The sequence below is a fragment of the Oncorhynchus kisutch genome, linkage group LG11, assembly GCF_002021735.2.
Source record: "Oncorhynchus kisutch isolate 150728-3 linkage group LG11, Okis_V2, whole genome shotgun sequence".
Classification (NCBI taxonomy): Eukaryota; Metazoa; Chordata; class Actinopteri; order Salmoniformes; family Salmonidae; genus Oncorhynchus; species Oncorhynchus kisutch.
Genome location: NC_034184.2, coordinates 82,787,223 through 82,807,457, shown reverse-complemented (window position 1 = coordinate 82,807,457; position 20,235 = coordinate 82,787,223). Strand labels below are relative to the sequence as shown.

The 20,235-nt window shown below is 42.0% G+C and overlaps 1 protein-coding gene across 1 annotated transcript in view; it reads right to left on the bottom strand.

Annotated features, from left to right (window-relative positions):
- Nucleotides 1–20,235, bottom strand: part of LOC109875786 (collagen alpha-1(XI) chain-like) — a 241,229-nt gene that overhangs the window by 19,753 nt on the left and 201,241 nt on the right. Inside the window, 3 exon segments of the mRNA XM_031836411.1 lie at nucleotides 142–249; nucleotides 1,181–1,234; nucleotides 9,685–9,738. Of these exon segments, the coding sequence (XP_031692271.1) occupies nucleotides 142–249; nucleotides 1,181–1,234; nucleotides 9,685–9,738 (216 nt within the window).

Here is a 20,235-nt window from a genome sequence, read left to right as displayed (position 1 = left end):
GGTACTATCGATTATTCCATGAGCACTGTTGTCAGACAGCTTTAGGGCTGTTTGGTCTCTCTCTCTCTCTGTGTGTGTGTGTGTGTGTGTACGTGTGCATGTGTATTTAAGGAAAGATGAACTTTGTGATCTCAGACTTACAACAGGGCCGGGGATTCCACGCAGACCTTCTGGACCGGTCTTTCCCGAGGGCCCCTGGGGGCCAACTGGGCCAGCTTTACCTGGGGGTCCCTCGGCTCCAGACTCACCCTATAGTACAGGACAAGACTGTCACAATGACACAACTCTAGATATTCACATGTCATTTCCATCTGGTTTGATAGATGCTCTCTGTGTAATGACAATGTGTCTGGCTAGCAGGTAAACAACATGTCTTTATGTGTTCTGGATCTATTTATGTGTTCTGGATCTCTTTATGTGTTCTGGGTCTCTCTATGTGTTCTGGGTCTCTCTATGTGTTCTGGGTCTCTATGTGTTCTGGGTCTCTCTGTGTGTTCTGGGTCTCTCTGTGTGTTCTGGGTCTCTCTATGTGTTCTGGATCTCTTTATGTGTTCTGGATCTCTTTATGTGTTCATAATGATCTAACCCCTAACAACAGATCATAGACTGGGTTCTTATCCACTTCACGTCCTTGTAGTGTGTACTGTCAAAGAGACATTCCTTCGACTGCGTTGAGCTTCAGGTGACTACAGCCTAGTCTTATGTTCACAGAGCAGCATAGATAACATCTGGAGGGTTAGATAACAATGCGACTCTGTGATTGATGTGAAACAACAATGCCCAGTCTAAACCATAGCAGAGTGGGATAGGGCTAGAAACAACTGGCAAACAGACTTGTGACATGTCAGAGCTAGATACAGCACAGTACGTTTTGACAAATTAATGTACAACACATAGTAAACACATAAAAAACACACAAACTGAATCTAAGCTAAAATAGGCTGTGTGAGTCCCGACTTCCTGGGGGTTTTGTGTTTTAATTTGGGAGGAGGGGAGAGAGATTAAAGGAAAAGGGAAGAGGGGACAGGGATGAGGGGACAGGGATGAGGGAAGAGTGGAGAGGGTGGAGGATGAGGGAACAGGGAAGTGGGGTGAGGGGTGAGGCATGGGGGCTTGCTGTGGAGTCTGGAGATCCTGAGGCTGCTCTCTGGGTAAAGGCTGAATTGATTTTGTAGGTTACCTTGGTGCCCTTCTCTCCTTGTCTACCCTCTGTACCGGCAGATCCTGGGGGGCCCTGGGGAAGACGAGAAGACACGCTTTAGTATCACACAGCATTGGTTTCGTATGTGTGTGTGTGTGTGTTTGTGCATGCATGCGCATTAATGATGTCTGTGTGTGTTGTCGTGGAAGAGTGTAAGATTATACTATAGTCTTTGTATTGCATTAGAATGGTTGTTTTATTCGACAGAATATAGTATTCTGTTAACTATTGTGTGTGTGTGTTCCACTGAGGATGGGCCTCTATGAGATAGCACTGACAGGGGAGATTTACGATGTCTTTGGGTAATAAAGCCTAAAGAGCATTCCAGATAGTAAAGGTAATGTTTTTGTGCTATACCGTACCAGGGTGAGACGGGTCCCAGTTTGGAGTAGGAGGGGGCCAGACACTGGTCTTTACAATGAGAACTGTTGACACAGCAGTAACTCTCTGCTATGTTTTAAAGATATCTTTCATACAAATCTTAACCAGTTATGCATTAGGGGGCGCTCTTTTAATTTTTGGATAAAGAAATGTTCCCGTTTTAAACAAGATATTTTGTCACGAAAAGATGCTCGACTATGCATATAATTGACAGCTTTGGAAAGAAAACACCCTGACGTTTCCAAAACTGCAAAGATATTGTCTGTGAGTGCCGCCACAGAACTAATGCTACAGGCGAAACCAAGATGAAATTTCATACAGGAAGTACCCCAGATTTTGAATGCGCTGTGTTCCAATGTCTCCTTATATGGCTGTGAATGCGCCAGGAATGAGCCTACACTTTCTGTCGTTTCCTCAAGGTGTATGCAGCATTGTGACGTATTTGTAGGCATATCATTGGAAGATTGACCATAAGAGACTACATTTACCAGGTGCCCGCATGGTGTCCTCCGTCAAAATGATTGCGCAATCTCCAGCTGTGTGTATTTTTCCATTTGCGTCAGAGGAGAAACCCAACTGCCACGAATGACTTATCATCGAATAGATATGTGAAAAACACCTTGAGGATTGATTCTAAACCACATTTGCCATGTTTCTGTCGATATTATGGAGTTAATTTGGAAAAAAGTTTGGCGTTGTAATGACTGAATTTTCTGTTTTTTTTCTTAGCCAAACGTGATGAACAAAACGGAGCGATTTCTCCTACACAAATAATATTTTTGGAAAAACTGAACATTTGCTATCTAACAGAGTCTCCTCATTGAAAACATACGAAGTTCTTCAAAGGTAAATGATTTTATTTGAATGCTTTTCTTGTTTTTGTGAAAATGTTGCCTGCTGAATGCTAGGCTTAATGCTATGCTAGCTATCAATACTCTTACACAAATGCTTGTGTAGCTATGGTTGAAAAGCATATTTTGCAAATCTGAGATGAGTGTTGTTAACAAAAGGCTAAGCTTGTGAGCCAATATATTTATTTCATTTCATTTGCGATTTTCATGAATAGTTAACGTTATGCCACGTTATGGTAATGAGCTTGAGGCTATGATTACGCTCCAGGATACGGGATTGCTCGAAGCTAGAGGTTAAACTATGTGAACTGTTTTAAGATCTGTGGTTCGTCATGTAAGTTGAGAGGGGTGTATCTTGGCTGTATAAGATCTTTGTACTTTTCTGGTGGTACTTTTCATTGGTTCATTAGAGATAGCGCATCATTGAAAGTCAAAAAGCTCTTAATAAAAAGAATGTTTTTTTTTTACCCCAATTTCATGGTATCCAATTGTTTAGTAGCTACTATCTTGTCTCATCGCTACAACTCCTGTACGGGCTCAGGAGAGACACCAGTAAGAACCCAGAGATGAGTACTGAGGAAATGAAGTTGCTTGAACAAACTTTTGTCTACGGGGCTGTACTTGAAGATAAAAAAATAAACCTAGAAACAAATACTAGACATAGTAATATTGACATTTTAGTCCTTCAAACAGATGCTCTTATCCAGAGCGTACAATAGTGAGTGCATATATTTTTGACACTGGTCCCCATGAAGGAATTGAACCCAAAACCCTGGTGTTGCAAGTGTCATGCTCTACCATCTGAGTCACACAGGACCATACCACAACCTCTAAAATATTTAATTCCTGAATTAGGGTTGAAAATGACAGTAATAAATCCATTAACCAGTTAATATCTAGTAGTTTCAGTATTACCTCCGAAAACATCTTCATTCAATCCAACACGGATGAAAACCAGAGTCTTGAGCAAATCTCCTTGAAAAGTACACCTCAATCTACCCACAAATTTGCAAAGAAAATCTGTTTGACTGAACGGAAGTGTGGACATTGATTCATACCCATATAACAGAACTGCTTACACACACACACACACACACACACACACACACACACACACACACACACACACACACACACACACACACACACACACACACACACACACACACACACACACGTCTCCGATCACGGCAAGGGTTTCCAGGTGATGTGTTCTCTCTGGCCACCTCGCAGCCTAAGGCTGTCTCTTTCAACTATACAAGGGGTCCTCACATCAAAACCCCATGCAGTCCACAGAGAGGCACACTCCTCTGATCAGACAGCATGGGAAAGCAGGGATGGCAGCAGGGCTGTGTGTTTTGACTGAGCTCCCGTGTAGAGATGACAGCAGGGCTGTTTGTTTTGACTGATTTAGAGATATGGCCAACAGGGCAGCATTGGCTTTGTTTCTCTGCTTTCACCCTCATTCGAGTTGTGAGCGATAGGCCAACATGATGCTACTTCTGTTAACCCAAACTGCTGACTACCTACTGCAGTTGTCCCTACTCTTCCAACCATATTCTGTTAACACCAAACTGCTGACTACCTACTGCAGTTGTCCCTACTCTTCCAACCATATTCTGTTAACACCAAACTGCTGACTACCTACTGCAGTTGTCCCTACTCTTCCAACCATGTTCTGTTAACACCAAACTACTGACTACCTACTGCAGTTGTCCCTACTCTTCCAACCATATTCTGTTAACACCAAACTGCTGACTACCTACTGCAGTTGTCCCTACTCTTCCAACCATATTCTGTTAACACCAAACTGCTGACTACCTACTGCAGTTGTCCCTACTCTTCCAACCATATTCTGTTAACACCAAACTGCTGACTACCTACTGCAGTTGTCCCTACTCTTCCAACCATATTCTGTTAACACCAAACTGCTGACTACCTACTGCAGTTGTCCCTACTCTTCCAACCATATGAAATAGTATTGGGAATATTTGTGATCTGTTTGTTGTCTTGTCTTGGGGTAGTATAAATACAACAGCAGTCTAAAAACAAATGAACTACCCTAAACTGTAAATGGTATGTCTTTCCAGATAAATATCTATATTGAGACAAAAATCAAACCTTTAAGATAAAAATAAATGAGATTGAAATAACTAAAGAATGTCTCTGGTGCTAAATGGATTTAGACAGTGCCTGAAGGAGCTGGAGAGAGATTTCAGCTTCATTTCAAATTGCTATTGGTAAACTGCTGAGGAAGTAAAAACACCCTGCAATGTTAAATGCAAAACAACTCTACCCCCAAATTACTGATTCAGGGGAGCAGAATGCCTGGGAGTTGCAGAAATTGCTCTAGGTAAACATTTTTAGGGATGCAGATAAAATACCTATGATGATGAAATAGCCATTTTCCTAAAATAATCCCTTGGCCATTAGGAGCTGCATGTTGATATGATGCTAAATACTCAGAATATAAATTCCGTCAAGCACATTGTAAAAGCAATTGGCTGGTTTTGTGTCAGTTGTAAATTGCAGCTATTTGAGCTATTGGCCTGTGTCATAGCTGTTGCAGAAGATAGCTCGAGACAGCCATTTCTTTGAGAAATGTGGGACAATTTCCACTTTTTCTTTTAAAGAAAGAATTTAACATCCGTCAAAAAGAAGTTCATGCACTATTTGGGATTCACTAATGTCGGGTGCTTTCAACTAATATCAGCCTCCCATGAATGATGTTAAACTTGATAAGTTCCCAGGGAAAGTCAAAGGGGATTTACAGTGCCTTTCAGAAGGTATTGAGACCCTTGACTTTAAAAAAAAACTCTTTGTCCTGAATGCCAAGCGTCACATCTGGAGGAAACCTGGCACCATCACTACACTACCAGAAGCCACTCCTGCATTGTCTTGGCTGTGTGCTTAGGGTCGTTGTCCTGTAGCGAGGTGAACCTTCACCCCCCAGTCTGAGGTCCTGAGCACTCTGGAGCAGGTTTTCATCAAGGATCTCTCTGTACTTTGCTTTGTTCATCTTTCCCTCGATCCTGACTAGTCTCCCAGTCCCTGCCGCTGAAAAACATACCCACAGCATGATGCTGCCACCACCATGCTTCACCGTAGTGATGGTGCCAGGTTTCCTCCAGATGTGATGCTTGGCATTCAGGACAAAGAGTTCAATCTTGGTTTCATCAGACCAGAAAATCTTGTTTCTCATGGTCTGAGAGTCTATAAGTTGCTTTTGGCAAACTTCAAGCGGGCTGTTATGTGCCTTTTTACTGAGGAGTGGCTTCCGTCTGGCCACTCTACCATAAATGCCTGATTGGTGGAGTGCTGCAGAGATGGTTGTCCTTCTGGAAGGTTCTCCTATCTCCACAGAGGAACTCTAAAGCTTTGTCAGAGTGACCATCGGGTTCTTGGTCACCTCCCTGACTAAGGCCCTTCTCCCCCTGATTGCTCAGTTTGGCCGGGCGGCCAGCTCTAGGAAGAGTCTTGGTGGTTCCAAACTTCTTCCATTTAAGAATGATGGAGACAACTGTGTTCTTGGGGATCTTCAAAGATGAAGAATTTTTTTCGTACGCTTCCCCAGATCTGTTTCTCGTCACAATCCTGTCTCAGAGCTCTACGGACAATTCCTTCGATCTCATGGCTTAGTTTTTGCTCTGACATGCACTGTCAACTGTGGGACCTTATATAGACAGGTGTGTGCCTTTCCAAATCATGTCCAATCAATTGAATTTACCACACGTGGACTCTTTGTAGAAACATCTAAATGATGATCAATGAAAAGAGGATGCACCTGAGCTCCACTTCGAGTCTCATAGCAAAGGGTCTGAATACTTATGTAAATAAGGTATTTCTGTTTTCCATTTTTAATACATTTACAAAAATGTCTAACAACCTGTTTTAACTTTGCCATTATGGGGTATTGTTTGTAGATTACTGAGGATTTTATTTATTTTAATCAATTTTAGATTAAGACTGTAATGTAACAAATTGCGGAGAAGCTCAAGTGGTCTGAATACTTTCCCGAAGGCACTGTACATGGTAGCAGCTTTATACAGTGAAATCAGACATGATGTTCCTCTTTGGAAAAGGGTCATCATCATAACAAAATGTATTTTAATTTCAAGCTACATCTTTATCTTTGCCTCAGAGACTAACATTTCAGGAAAGTCCATTTTTACCTGTCAACTGAGTTGGTGAAGGCTGACCTGCCTCCGTAATGACATGTCACTACACTACAACCATACAATCTAATGTCACCCCAAGACATCTGAGAAATGACATGTCACTACACAACAACCATACAATCGGCAGGTAGCCTAATGGTTAGAGTGTTGGGAATCCCTGAGCTGACAAGATAAAAATCTGTCGTTCTAACCCTGAGCAAGGCAGTTAACCCACTGTTCCCCACCGGGTGCTGTGGATGTCGATTAAGGCACCCCCCCCTCCCCCCGCACCTCTCTGATTCAGATGGGTTGGGTTAAATACAGAAGACACATTTCAGTTGAAGGCATTCAGTTGTAGATTCCTGTAGATAAGCCCCGAGGAGGGACAGATAGATATCTCTGTCCTGAAAATACCCATCATACCCTCTCTGTTCTTCTAGCGTTATTCCATGGCTGTCAGTCAAAGTAGCCCAGATCAACAGTGTGTCAGGGGAGATTTTGCTCTCTCTCTAGACAGTAAATTCGTTTTGGGCCTGGTGCTTTTTTTCCTCACAGAGAAAAGAAAACAGAAGCTACACAGAAGCTTTCACATGACTATGAAATTGATACACCATATATACAAAAGTATGTGGACACCACATCAAATGAGTGGATTTGGCTATTTCATCTACACCCGCAGACAGGAGTCTAAAATCTAGCACACAGCCATGCAAACTCCATAGAAACATTGGCAGCCTTATTGAAGAGCTCAATGGCATAGGATGCCACATTTCCAACAAAGTCAGTTAGTCAAATTTCTGCCCTGCTGGAGCTTCCCCAGTCAACTGTAAGTGCTGTTACTGTGAAGTGGAAACATCTCAGAACAACAACAGCTCAGCTGTGAAATGGTAGGCCACACAAGCTCACAGAACAGGACTGGCGAGTGCTGAAGCCTGTTCAGGGGCAGAAGCCTGTTCAGGGGCAGAACGACAGATTTGTACCTTGTCAGCTCGGGGGTTTGAACTTGCAACCTTCCGGTTACTAGTCCAACGCTCTAACCACTAGGCTACCCTGCCGCCCCAAAGTGAAGTGATGAATCACACTTCACCATCTGGCAGTACGACAGATGAATCTGTGTTTTTCGGATGCAAGGAGAACGCAACCTGTCCCAATGCATAGTGCCAACTGTAAAATTTGGTGGAGGAGGAATAATGGTCTGGGGCTGTTTTACATGGTTCGGACTAGGCCCCTTGACATTCTAGGCGATTCTGTGCTTACAACTTTGTTGCAACAGTTTGGGGAAGGCCCTTTCCTGTTTCAGCATGACAATGCCCCTGTGCACAAAGTGAGGTCCATATATAAATGGATTGTCGAGATCGGTGTGGAAGAACTTGACTGGACTGACCTCAACCCCATCGGACACTTTTGGGATGAATTGGAATGCTGACTGTGAGCAAGGTCCTAATCGCCCAACATCAGTGCCCATCCTTACCAATATTCTTGTGGCTGTATGGAAGCAAGTCCTCACAGCAATGTTCCAACATCAAGTGGAAAGCCTTCCCAGAAGAGTGGAGGCTGTTATAGCAGCAAAGGGGGGAACAACTCCATATTGATTCCCATGATATTGGAATGAGATGTTCGATGAGCAGGGATCCACATACTTTTGGTCATGCAGTGTATCTTTAATTTCCATGTAGAGACAGCTCAGTGGGCTTTGAGGTAGCTCTGACCCTGCAAATCCCAAATTGTTTTTCCTCACCCACTTTTGATAATAATGAATAATTCAGACTTCTCCGGGTGGGGGTGGGGGTGGGGGTGGGATTGTTGTAGAGTTTGAATGGATGGTTTAGGGTAAAGAATTCTCACCTGATGACTCTAATCAACAATGACTGGGTGCATTTCTATGTCTGGTTTAACAATAAGATGAATTCAATGCATAGAACTGTGTGTCAATAGGGGTTGGATATGTCAATAGGGGTCAATGGGGGTTGGATATGTCAATAGGGGTCAATAGGGGTTGGATATGGGACTCGGTCCAAAAAATCTAGGCCAAAATGGGATCAATGAGTTACCATTAAATCAAAACAAATCCAAATTGTATTAGTCACATGCGCTGAATACAACAGGGAAACGCTTACTTACAAGCCCCTAACCAACAATGCTTGTTGTGGCTGGGGGCAGTATTGAGTAGCTTGGATGAATAAGGTGCCCAGAGTAAACTGGGTGAACAAAAAGGAGGTATTTGGACATAAATGATGGACTTTATCGAACAAATCAAACATTTATTGTGGAACTGGGATTCCTGGGAGTGCATTCTGATGAAGATCATCAAAGGTAAGTGAATATTTATAATGTTATTTCTGACTTCTGTTGACTCAACAACATGGCGGATATCTGTATGGCTTGATTGGTTGTCTGAGCGCTGTACTCAGATTATTGCATGGTGTGCTTTTTCAGTAAAGCTTTTTTGAAATCTGACGCAGCGGTTGCATTAACGAGAAGTGTATCTATAATTCCCTGTGTAATAGTTATATCTTTTATCAATGTTTATTATGAGTATTTCTGTAAATTGATGTGGCTCTCTGCAATATCACCGGATGTTTTGGAACTACTGAACATAGCGCGCCAATGTAAACTCAAACAAAACCATTTTTGTATGTTGTTTTGAAATTGGCGCCCTGCACTTTCACTGGCTGTTGTCATATCGATCCCGTTAGCGGGATTCAAGGCATAAGAAGTAAAAAAAAAAAAAAGTTGTAAAAAAAACAAAAGAATAAGAAATAAAAGTAACAAGTATTTAAAGAGCTGCGGTAAAATAACAATAGCGAGACTATATAGAGGGGGGTAACGGTACAGAGTCAATGTGCGGGGGCACCGGTTAGTCGAGGTAATATGTACATGTAGGTAGAGTTTTTAAAATGACTATGTATAGATAATCACAACAGAGAGTAGTAGCAGTTTAAAAGGGAGGGGGAGACAATGCAAATAGTAAAAACACAATATAACGTACTATATTGTTCAATCTTTTATCTGATATGGGTCAAAGTGATATTGACGTCTGTGGTGTGTTGGTTGTGATGATGATGAACACAATGATGAAGATGCTTAGACCTACTCTTTTGCCGGGAGGACCAGGCGGACCAGATTCACCAGATGGACCAGGGGGACCCTAGAGGACAGAAGACGTACAAAATAGAAGAAGATTCGAGGAACGAGAGTTAGGAGTGATGTAGAGGATTAGTATTTGAAATCTGCAATGGATTGTCCAATATCCTAGCAAATAGAAAACTATGTGACCACATATTGACATTAGACAGGTATGAATTGTAAAAGGTTTAACTGATATCTACGAGTGGAGTAAGACAGTCTGAAATATCGCGTCGGTTTTCAGAATCAGCTTCATCCAATTATCTCAAAGTTAATTAGATGCAATCGCAGCACATTTTGGTTTACTTAACCAAATATTTGAACAACACAAATGAGAAAGTGGAGAATACAACTCTTGAGCAGATAGGAATTAACAGAATTATTCAACTGCGTAATTTGGTTTATAGTGGAAATCTCCATTGTTATTTCAGAGAATTAAAAATTATTTTAAAGTTGAACTTCACTGAAAAATTACAAAACCTTATTTTACTTCAAAATACCTTACTCTGATACCACAAACTTTATATAATACCTAACACTTCATACAATACCTTACTCTGATACCTTACACAATACCTTACTCTGATACCTTATACTTTATATAATACCTAAGACTTTATACAATACCTTACTCTGATACCTTACACTTTATATACTACCTTACTCTGATACCTTACACTTTATATACTACCTTACTCTGATACCTTACACTTTACACAATACCTTATTCTGATACCTTATACTTTATATAATACCTTACTCTAATACCTTATACTTTATATAATACCTTACAAATTGCATAACACCTTACTCTGATATCTTACACTTTACACAACACTTTACACAATACCTTACACTTTACATAACACATTACACTTCAAATAATACCTAACTCTCATACCTTTCACTTTACACAATACCTTACACTCTACATAATACCGTACTCTGATACCCTACACTTTAAATAATACCTTACACTGTGTATATACTACCTTATTCTGATACCTTGTACTTTAAATGATAGCTTACAGTTTCTTTGATACCTTACATAGTACATTACTCTGAGGCAAACACGCACACAAACATGAACTCATTCCTAATGCTAAGAGTAAAAAAAAAAAAGCACTTGTAAATGTATTTACATTCGTAAAATGTTAATGCATATTGATATTAGAGAGAATAGAGTAGATGTCACGGGTCAAAATTTTGATTGATGACCCTATGTGAACCTATGTGAACTCTATGTGAACCCTATGTAGTGATGACGTGTGCATGTCTTCTGGTCAGGCAAGCCTGGTTAGGTGGGGGCTATGGGGTGAGTAAGGGTCCATTTGACAGGCCGTTAATGATTGATGACCCAAGCCTGATAGACAAGCCTGGTTAGGTGGGGGCTATGGGGTGAGTAAGGGTCCCTTTGACAGGCCGTTAATGATTGATGACCCAAGCCTGATTTATGACCCTATGTAATGATTTATGACCCTATGTCATGTAGAAGGGTGCATGCCCTGGGTTGAGTAAGTGACCATGTGTCAGGTCAACCTGTTACTGTTTCTCACGGTTTGGGTTGGTTAAGGCCCCTTATAAAGCCGCTGAACAATACCTGTTTAAGAGTGCACAAGATCTTAAGAATAACCATGGAATTTGGGATCGGTACCAAAGCAGTGATGACTGTAACAACTGAAACAGGCCTTCGGGTTGCCCATAGAGCAAGGGCAAAGTATCAACCAGCAATATATGATGCGCCAAAAAAACGTTTTTTAAATGTGTATAGAACCCAAATACCGCCAGCAAATGCTCTGACAGATCAAGTGTTGATGTCTAATGGCCAGCAGTGGGGGTATCGGTTTGATTACCTGGCCTGTAGAGTGACCCTCTATACGGTAGATGAAGGAGAAGAATATACAGACCAGACTGTAGGCTTGGAATATGGTGTTGAAGACTGGTCGGTTTTTCGCAAGGTTGTGTGTCCTGAACTGAGCCTTATCACCAAGGGGTATAGTGTGTTCACGGGCCACGAGACCCGTTGGGAAGGTACCCCGGACTCCTCAGGACAAATATTTCACAGGGTGAAAATACAAAGAAAGAATGGCCGACCGTGCGGCAGCGTGGAGTTCTATATCGGCACCGAGGCAATCCGAAACCACAAACTTAGGGGTGGTGGCCTGACTGGGGATACCCGACTGCGTCTGCTTATTCCTTTTAACAGTTGGGATGTACTGGAATTGAAAATGTTGCAACCGTTGGATGCTCTCTTTGTACAGAGCCAACAGCGTCAGAGCCTTGTTCATTTAAAGAAGTGCATAATATATACGAATCGTAAAGATTACGATGCAAAAGAGCCTCAAGAAGATACAGCGTCAGAAGAAAACTAAGTAAGCGGATGCTTTAACCCCGCCCCCCCAGATACCCAAGGGCCTTGTTCTACAATAAAAAGAAAAAAAGCAGACAGTTCTTCATTTCAGCATACACCATGGATCTCCAGACCATCTACGAGGAAGCCACTACGTCATGGGGGCCCGACACTAAAGACTCTATGCCACGAAGCCCTACACTCTACGCACCCCTGGCAAGACCCGTGACACCCCCGACATTTACCCAGCCTGAGGATGTGTTTGATGGGGTGGCCAGTACTGTTTTTGTGGATACAATCAAGGCCTCTGTAGCTACACTTTTAAACGTGGTGATTGGCGAATATATACGAGAAAAATGCATCGGCTGTGAGATCAATCATCCCAGCCAGCGTCGTCATCCTTGCCTCTACGACCCTCCTAGATACTACTTTTTCAATCATTTTGAGGAGCTGGTGAAAAGACTGTGGTCCTGCCGTTTTATACCAGCGCTGGTCATCGCCCTGGAGTCTATGGGTATTGCGCCGTCTATCCCTAGAGTTTACGGGGTAACCGAAGCCTTCCTACATGAACTGAAGGAGGCCCTCTTCATCCATGAGAAACTCAAAGAAATCCGACACACCCTGGTGGACGACAACAAATACAGGGAAGCTGTGATGGCTGATGTGATGCTTTTCTGGCTCAATAAATCCCAAGAGACCGAGTGACATTTTGTTTATTTAGAGCTATGGGTAACTATGTGTCTACGATGTTTGAGCGAATAAATACATTTTTTCTTTTGAGAGACCTTACAAATGTTATGCATCAGATTATTGAAAATAAAGTGAACAATGTAAAGTTCTACACAACCCACAATACAGGGGTTATTGTAGAGCGTGTGTTAAAAATGGAGCAAATCATGAAACATGTCCGACATACGGGCGAGAGTTTACAATGGTCACATATGGTATCAAGGCTTGTTGAGGATTCTGAAGAACTAGAAATAACTTTGCCTAAGATTTTACATTATTTGTTTGAACCACCCTTTAATGTGAATGTGTATCATATTTGTTGTTTATATACTTATATATCAGACGTGTGTGTTTTAAAAATTCAGCGAAACAAACCTGTAAATCTAAACAATATATACAGGGTGTTGCATGCTGTGATTGTTGAGAAAACGGGGACTTGTATCTTGCAACAAATCCTGAATTGTCTGTATACGTAATAATTGTTGCATTCTTAAAATAAAAATTCACAAACTGAAATGTTGTCGTTATATGAAAGTGGCTCATTACAGTTATTGTACCTCAGAGAGGCAAGAAGGATGGCTGAGCAGCTGTTGAAAAACATATATTATAATCCCTCTAACCCCGGGTCTTATGGGGGTAAAGAGCGTTTACAGAGAGCTATAGTCGAAGAAACAGGTAGTCTGTTAAGCGATGCTAAAGTGAATGAATGGTTATCAGAGCAAGATGCCTACACTCTACATAAACCTGTAAGAAAACATTTTCCAAGAAATAGAGTTTTTTCTACGCATCCATTATCCCAATTTCAGGCGGATCTATGTGACATGCAGTCCCTTGCCGATAAAAATGATGGAAATCGCTACATGCTAACGGTTATAGATATTTTCTCTAAATTAGCCTATGTAAGGGTGTTAAAAAATAAGAGCGGGGCAGAGGTGACCAGGGCCTTTGAATCGATCTTGAAGGCAGGAGGCGCCCCCAAGAAAGTGCAGACGGATGGCGGAAAAGAATTTTTTAATCAAACATTTCAGAAGCTAATGAATAAGTATAATATAGTACATTTTGCTACAGGCTCTGATTTGAAAGCTTCGGTTGTGGAACGCTTTAATAGGACTTTGAAAGAGCGGATGTGGCGCTATTTTACAGCTCACAACACCAACCGATATACAGACATAGTTCAGGATTTAGTAAACGGTTACAACCACAGCTACCATAAGACTATACGTATGAAGCCCTCGGAGGTCTCTTCGGAAAACTCTTTTCAAGTCTTTAAAAATATGTATGGTTTGTTCCCACTTCGCCGTAAGAAAAAAATGACTTTTAAATTCCTAGTGGGTGACTTGGTGCGTATATCAAAGTTGAGGGGTGTTTTCGACAAAAAATACGAACAAGGCTTTAGCTCGGAGTTGTTTACCGTTACCGAATGTCTGCCACGCATTCCGCCGGTCTACAAATTAAAAGATTATGACGGGGATCTTATAGAGGGATCTTTTTATGAGAAGGAATTACAGAAGGTCCAGTTGGGTAAAGACAAAGTCTTTCACGTGGAGGAGATTCTAGATCAGAAGAGAGAAAAGGGTAAAAAATGGTTGCTGGTCCGCTGGAAAAACTGGCCTCAAAAGTTCAACAGTTGGGTATTGGAGCAGGATGTGGTGGAGGCAACGGGGGTTAATTTAAACCCCTAGTCATGATAACTAGCGCATCATTCGCGTGTACACAGTTGGGCATCATGGAACACAGCGGCTTCTACCTGACTCTCCCCAGTAATGCGTCGGCACAGATATATCGTAATAATCAGAGTTCGAAGTATACAACCAATTTTCCAAAGCCTATAGAGTTATCAGAGGCTTGGGAAGTAGGTCTCAGCGAGATTACATACCCCCATAGTTGGTATAATATCAAAGCTAAGGACCGTGATTTTTATTGCAAAAGGTTCTCGGAACCTGCGAAACTTATTAAGCTTAAAAAAGGTTTCTATAGAACCGTCGACAGGATCGTCTCAGAGTTGAATGAACACCTAACCCTGAACAAGATGGAAATATTCCTATTCTACAATCCAATCCATAAAAGGATACAAATCTCAGGGCCTGCTAACGGAGGTATAAAGACCAGCGGTAATTTATCCTACATGTTGGGGATGGGTCCCAATAAATGGACGTATGTGAACGATAAATTATTCCCATTCCCTGCGGATATACATGCAGGCTTTTACAACATATTTGTCTATACCGACATCATAACCTATCAAAGGGTCGGAGACAGCTGTGTGCCCCTCCTGCGAACAGTTCATATAGACGGCAAGGATGGGGACATCGTCACTGTCAATTATGACAAGCCGCACTACGTACATGTCAGCAAGAACTATATTGAAAACATTCTGGTTGAGCTTAAAACGGATCAGAACGAAAACATTGAATTTACTTATGGTAAAACGATTGTAAAACTCCACTTTAGACCCACCAAAACCTCTCTACATATATAATAGCTGTATTATATTTATAAACATAATACAAATAAAAGGGTTATGGAGCACCATCAGCTCGACCCTAACCGTTATGTTTCATACTATGTGGATCAAGTGGGTAATGGACTACCAGGATATCATGGAGCGCCGACAATGTATGGTTCGGGGATAGGAGGTATATTCCGTAACCTCTTCAGGATGGTTTTACCGTTTATGAAGAGAGGCTTCAGCATAGCCAAACCACATTTAAAATCAGCGGCTAAAAATATAGTAAGTGAGGTTGTAGCCAATGCTATGACCCGAAGGGCGTCACCAGAGGTGGAGCATCAAGAAGGCTCGGGGCTTATGATATTGTCTCGAAGGCCAAAAAAGAGACCCCCTGGTTTAAGGCGTAGACCTGCACCTAAAAAGCGTCGGTTAACTGTTAAAAGAACCTCAGTAAGTCAAAGACGGGGTAAAGTGAGGAGGTCTGTACCAAAACAGGCTAAAAGAATACTAGGAAGTATTTTCTAAAAGAATAAGTGACATGGCTCTTTTACATCGAATGTCCTCTGAAGCTATAAAGACAGAACTTGATCTTTTCACGGCACCGTTAACGCAGCATTCAATAGATAGATCCAGTTATGTGGAGATAGCCCCTCTCTCTGCTATTACCGATAACGGGCCTATCGAATTTTTCATACCAGGCCATGGTGACAACTATCTGGACCTCAACAACACCTTGGTGCATTTACGTCTAAAAGTGACCAAAAGAGATGGGTCTAATATTGCAGACGATGCCAAAGTGAGTCTCATTAATTACCCCTTGGCCACCATTTTCTCCCAAGTTGATGTGACTTTGGGTGAACGCCTAATCAGTCAAAGCAGCGCTACATACCCTTATAGAGCCATCATGGAGTGTTTACTAAACTACTCCGAAGACACTCTCAAAACCCAATTTAGCGCCGGGCTGTTTAGCAAGGATACTGCAGGAGCCTCTATGGAATCGACAGACCCTTCCACCGGTGCAAACAAAGGACTAGCGGCACGAGCTCGCTACTGCGCCGAATCTCGAGAGTTTCATTTGCTAGGCCCTATACACTCTGACATTTTCTTTCAAGAACGGTTACTCTTAAATTCGGTTGATTTAAGATTAAAATTAACCAGGGCCAAGGATGATTTTTGCCTGATGTCTCCCCAAGACGGGGATTTTAGTTTGAAAGTGTTGGGGGCAACCCTTTTTATTAAAAAAGTATCTGTATCTCCGGCCGTGCGCCTGGGTCACTCACATGCTTTGATGAAAGGAAATGCCCTTTACCCTCTCCAAAGAATTACCATGAAAACCTTTAGCATACCTGTGGGCAGTAGAATCTGCAGTCAAGAAAACCTATTTCTAGGCCCTTTACCTAGATATGTGGTTATAGGTCTGGTTGATCACGCCTCTAATACGGGCAGTTTAGATAAAAACCCCTTTAATTTTCAGCACTTCAATGCAGAGTATGTAGCGCTCTGTCAGGACGGACGTCAGGTTCCGGCGAAGGCTTTCCAACCACAATTTAATAACAACATATCTGTGCGAGAATTTTACAATCTATTCCTGGCTACAGGGCGACATCTAAAAGATCTCTCTTTACCTATTGACAGAAATGATTTTGCAGAGGGTTACACATTGTATGCTTTCAATTTATCACCTGATGATGACACCTCAGGAAATCTGTCTGTGGTGTCCCAAGGTAACCTCAGGCTGGAAATGCGTTTCCGTACACCTTTAGCCTGTACAGTTAGCATGATTGTTTACGCATGCTCTGATTCAATCTTGGAAGTGAATGCCCGAAGACAGGTCTTAGTGGATTATTATTAAGGACCTTTGAACAAAGACATGAATACCCAAGAGTTGGACGGGCTCATGAGCCGCTTGATTGGAAAACAATTTTGTGGAGTGTTGGCTTGTGATGAATTACCTATGGAGATATGGTCTGAGAGGCCTGCAATGTTTATTGTCAATACCCATCCTAAACACATGCCTGGTGAACATTGGCTAGCTATGACATTAGAACAGGAAGGTGGACGAAAAATCTCAACTTTTTTTGATTCCTATGGCTTTCCCCCCGGTTTTTCACATTTCCCTAAATCTATTAAAGATTTTTTGACCCTAAACGGTACAAAGATCTACTACAACATCAAACAAGTGCAAGATAACCTTTCCACTACATGCGGTCACCACTGTGTATTTTACCTGTGCCAAAGAGCCCGGGGAGTTTCTTTTGAAGATGTTATGTCTCTTTATAAGGATGATTTAAGAAGTAATGATAACCTTGTATCTTGTTTTGTTAGAAAATATCAAAAGTGTTCAAATGTGTGTCCTTTAAGAACGCGTAATCAAGGCGTATGCTCACGTCATATGTTTCAAGAATGCCACAAATGTTAACTTGCTTATTTTTCAAATAAAAAATTAATTGAATTTAATCATAGTCATTCAAAGTCATTTTCAAAAGTCTAACCACGCCGAGAGATCGGGTTAGGAAAAGGTCCTGAGACGTTCATGGGAGTAAATGAGTTAGCATCATCGCTTTCATATGGGGCCGGTGTCGTTGGGGCATCTTTAGGGGTGCTGTATCTCGTTGAAGGCTTTTGTTTTAAAGCTTGAATCTGTTGACGAAGCTTATGGTTGGGTACACCGGAGAGGGGGATGTTGAGGATTGCCAGGGCCTTAAGAAACTGACGCCAGCCGGGAGGCCTTCGGTCATCAGCAACCTTGTGGGCAGCCGTGGTACTTTTAAGCAAGTCCTGCATATGGGACCCCCTAACCACAGAGCCCTGAAGGATAAACTCTCCAGAGTCGTTCCAAGCAGCTATCCCCTTTGAGTCTTTTATCTTGTTCATAATGTATTTAACATTCTTCCTGTTACGTAAAGGCACATGTGTCAGTAGGTCATGCATAACTTTATCTTCAAATGGCATTTGAGCTTCACCCGACATATTATCGCCACTAGGTAAGATCGACGGTACAGGCCTTACAGGGGCATGGCTATCGTTAGGTTCGACATCTGTTAAAGGGTCCGGTAGGGAAAGGGTTAAATGGTTAGTCTCTCTCTCCCCTTGCTTTACCCGAGTCAAATACCTTTGCATTAGGTTTGTGTATTTTTGAATCTTATCATAGGGGTTCAATCCTTTTCGGTTCAAAACATCCTTCATGGCCGTATCCAAATCATTTTCCGCTGTTTGTCTGATATCTTCAGGACCCTGCATTTGTTTTTTAAGTCTATCCAACTCTTGTTGAGGCACCAAGTACATTTTAGTGGCCATCACAACCCGTGTTCAACCACCACGTCTGGCCGCAATAAGGCTGGTGATGAAGGGCACGGCTATACTGAGTAAAGGTAGAAGAAAACCCCAGACTGTTGTATACTATGTCTTTTCTTTTGAAGACTGGCCCTTTTATTGGCAAAGAGTTTGATCGCTGTCTTTTGTCTCCTTAATTTTTTCAATTGGTTCAGGTGAGTGGAATGCGTCCTTTGAGAAGATTCAAAGCAATCTCACATAGGGCTAATATGAGATCTGAAGAACAGCGACCCAAGATGGCCTTCCGTTCTTTAGCTGTAGAACCTACTAGCCTTCTCAAGAGGGGGAGGTTTCTTTTAAACGCAGAGACATAGCGTTTACTTTTTAGGAAGGTATGCAGCAGGCCTCTCCCCCGGAAACAGCCCTGTACGTAGCCTAAGGTGTTCTGGAGTATTTGCTTTTAAATCCACGATTAAATAAGAAAATGGCTCTTTGGTAGCGTCCTCATAGCTCTCCATAAAGTATGATTTCCGTCCAGGGTACATCTGCTGAGCTAGAGTGCTAATTTGCAGTTTGTCTCTAGGATTTTAAACAATACCATGTAGTTGGCATTCAAGCTAATGGTCCGACTATTTTTACCTTGGTGAAACACATTCTGGACCAAGTAAAGCACGGACAGGTTTCTATGATGAGTATATTGGGTAAAAGCTCGTGCAATTTCAGGTGTTCGCTACCAGCAATAGCATATCGTCCAAAACCAGCAGATTATTACATGTGGGGGGGAGAAGTTCATCATCAGACAGAGAATCGGGTATTCCTTCAACAAACTTGATTTTATTGTCTTCAATAATTCATCATACAGAGGTTGGTAACATGAATAACACCATACAATATTGTCAGGCTTTTGAGATAACACATGTCAGAATTCTCTAAAATACTTTTTACAAAAAAAGTTTTGCCACTGTTTGAAGGGCCGGCAATTAATGCTTGAAAAGGCAATTGTAGCCGGGGGTCAAAACCCTCGACAGCAGTCATAATATCTTAAGCTTTAAGACACACTGGGGCTTGTAGCATAAGTCAGTAGCCAAAGGGCAATGTTGGTAACCGTCAGGCAATAGCTGTCTCTTGTCATAGACTACCCTGAATCTTTTAGTGAGTGGTGCGTTTCTTAGATGGAACCCCTTTTTATCCCTCACTATTTTGTTGTAGGAGCTCAAAATCTCCAAGTCACTATTCTTGTCCTTTACGAACCCCTCGACCAAGCGCGTGATTGATTCCAAGTTTACACGCGGTGCATTTTCATAGTTTTGAGTCACGCCTTTGGCTTTCAACACCACGTGATTGGCTTTAGTCCTAAAAGCATAGCTTTTTGGACCACATGAGGACCATTCTGTAATATGGTCACCCTCTTCGAGTTCACTCGTTAAACCCCCAAGATAGTTGCTAAGTGGGGGGTCCATCCCCCGGTTTGCTTACATAGACCACAGAGTCTGTGTCGTGTAAAGAACCCGCCTCTGAAGCTGTTCCATGAGGGTGTACAGTTCAAGGCGGCCATAGGCTGTGGTAAATGCTGCAAGAAACACATTTACATTACCCGGGGGTAGAACCCACTTTTGGTGGCGCCTCCATTGCACCAAGGCAATGTCTTGACTCAAGAAGGAAAAATGTGAAATTTCGTATTGGTCCGAAAAAACAAATTCCAAAAATTCTTCGGGTCT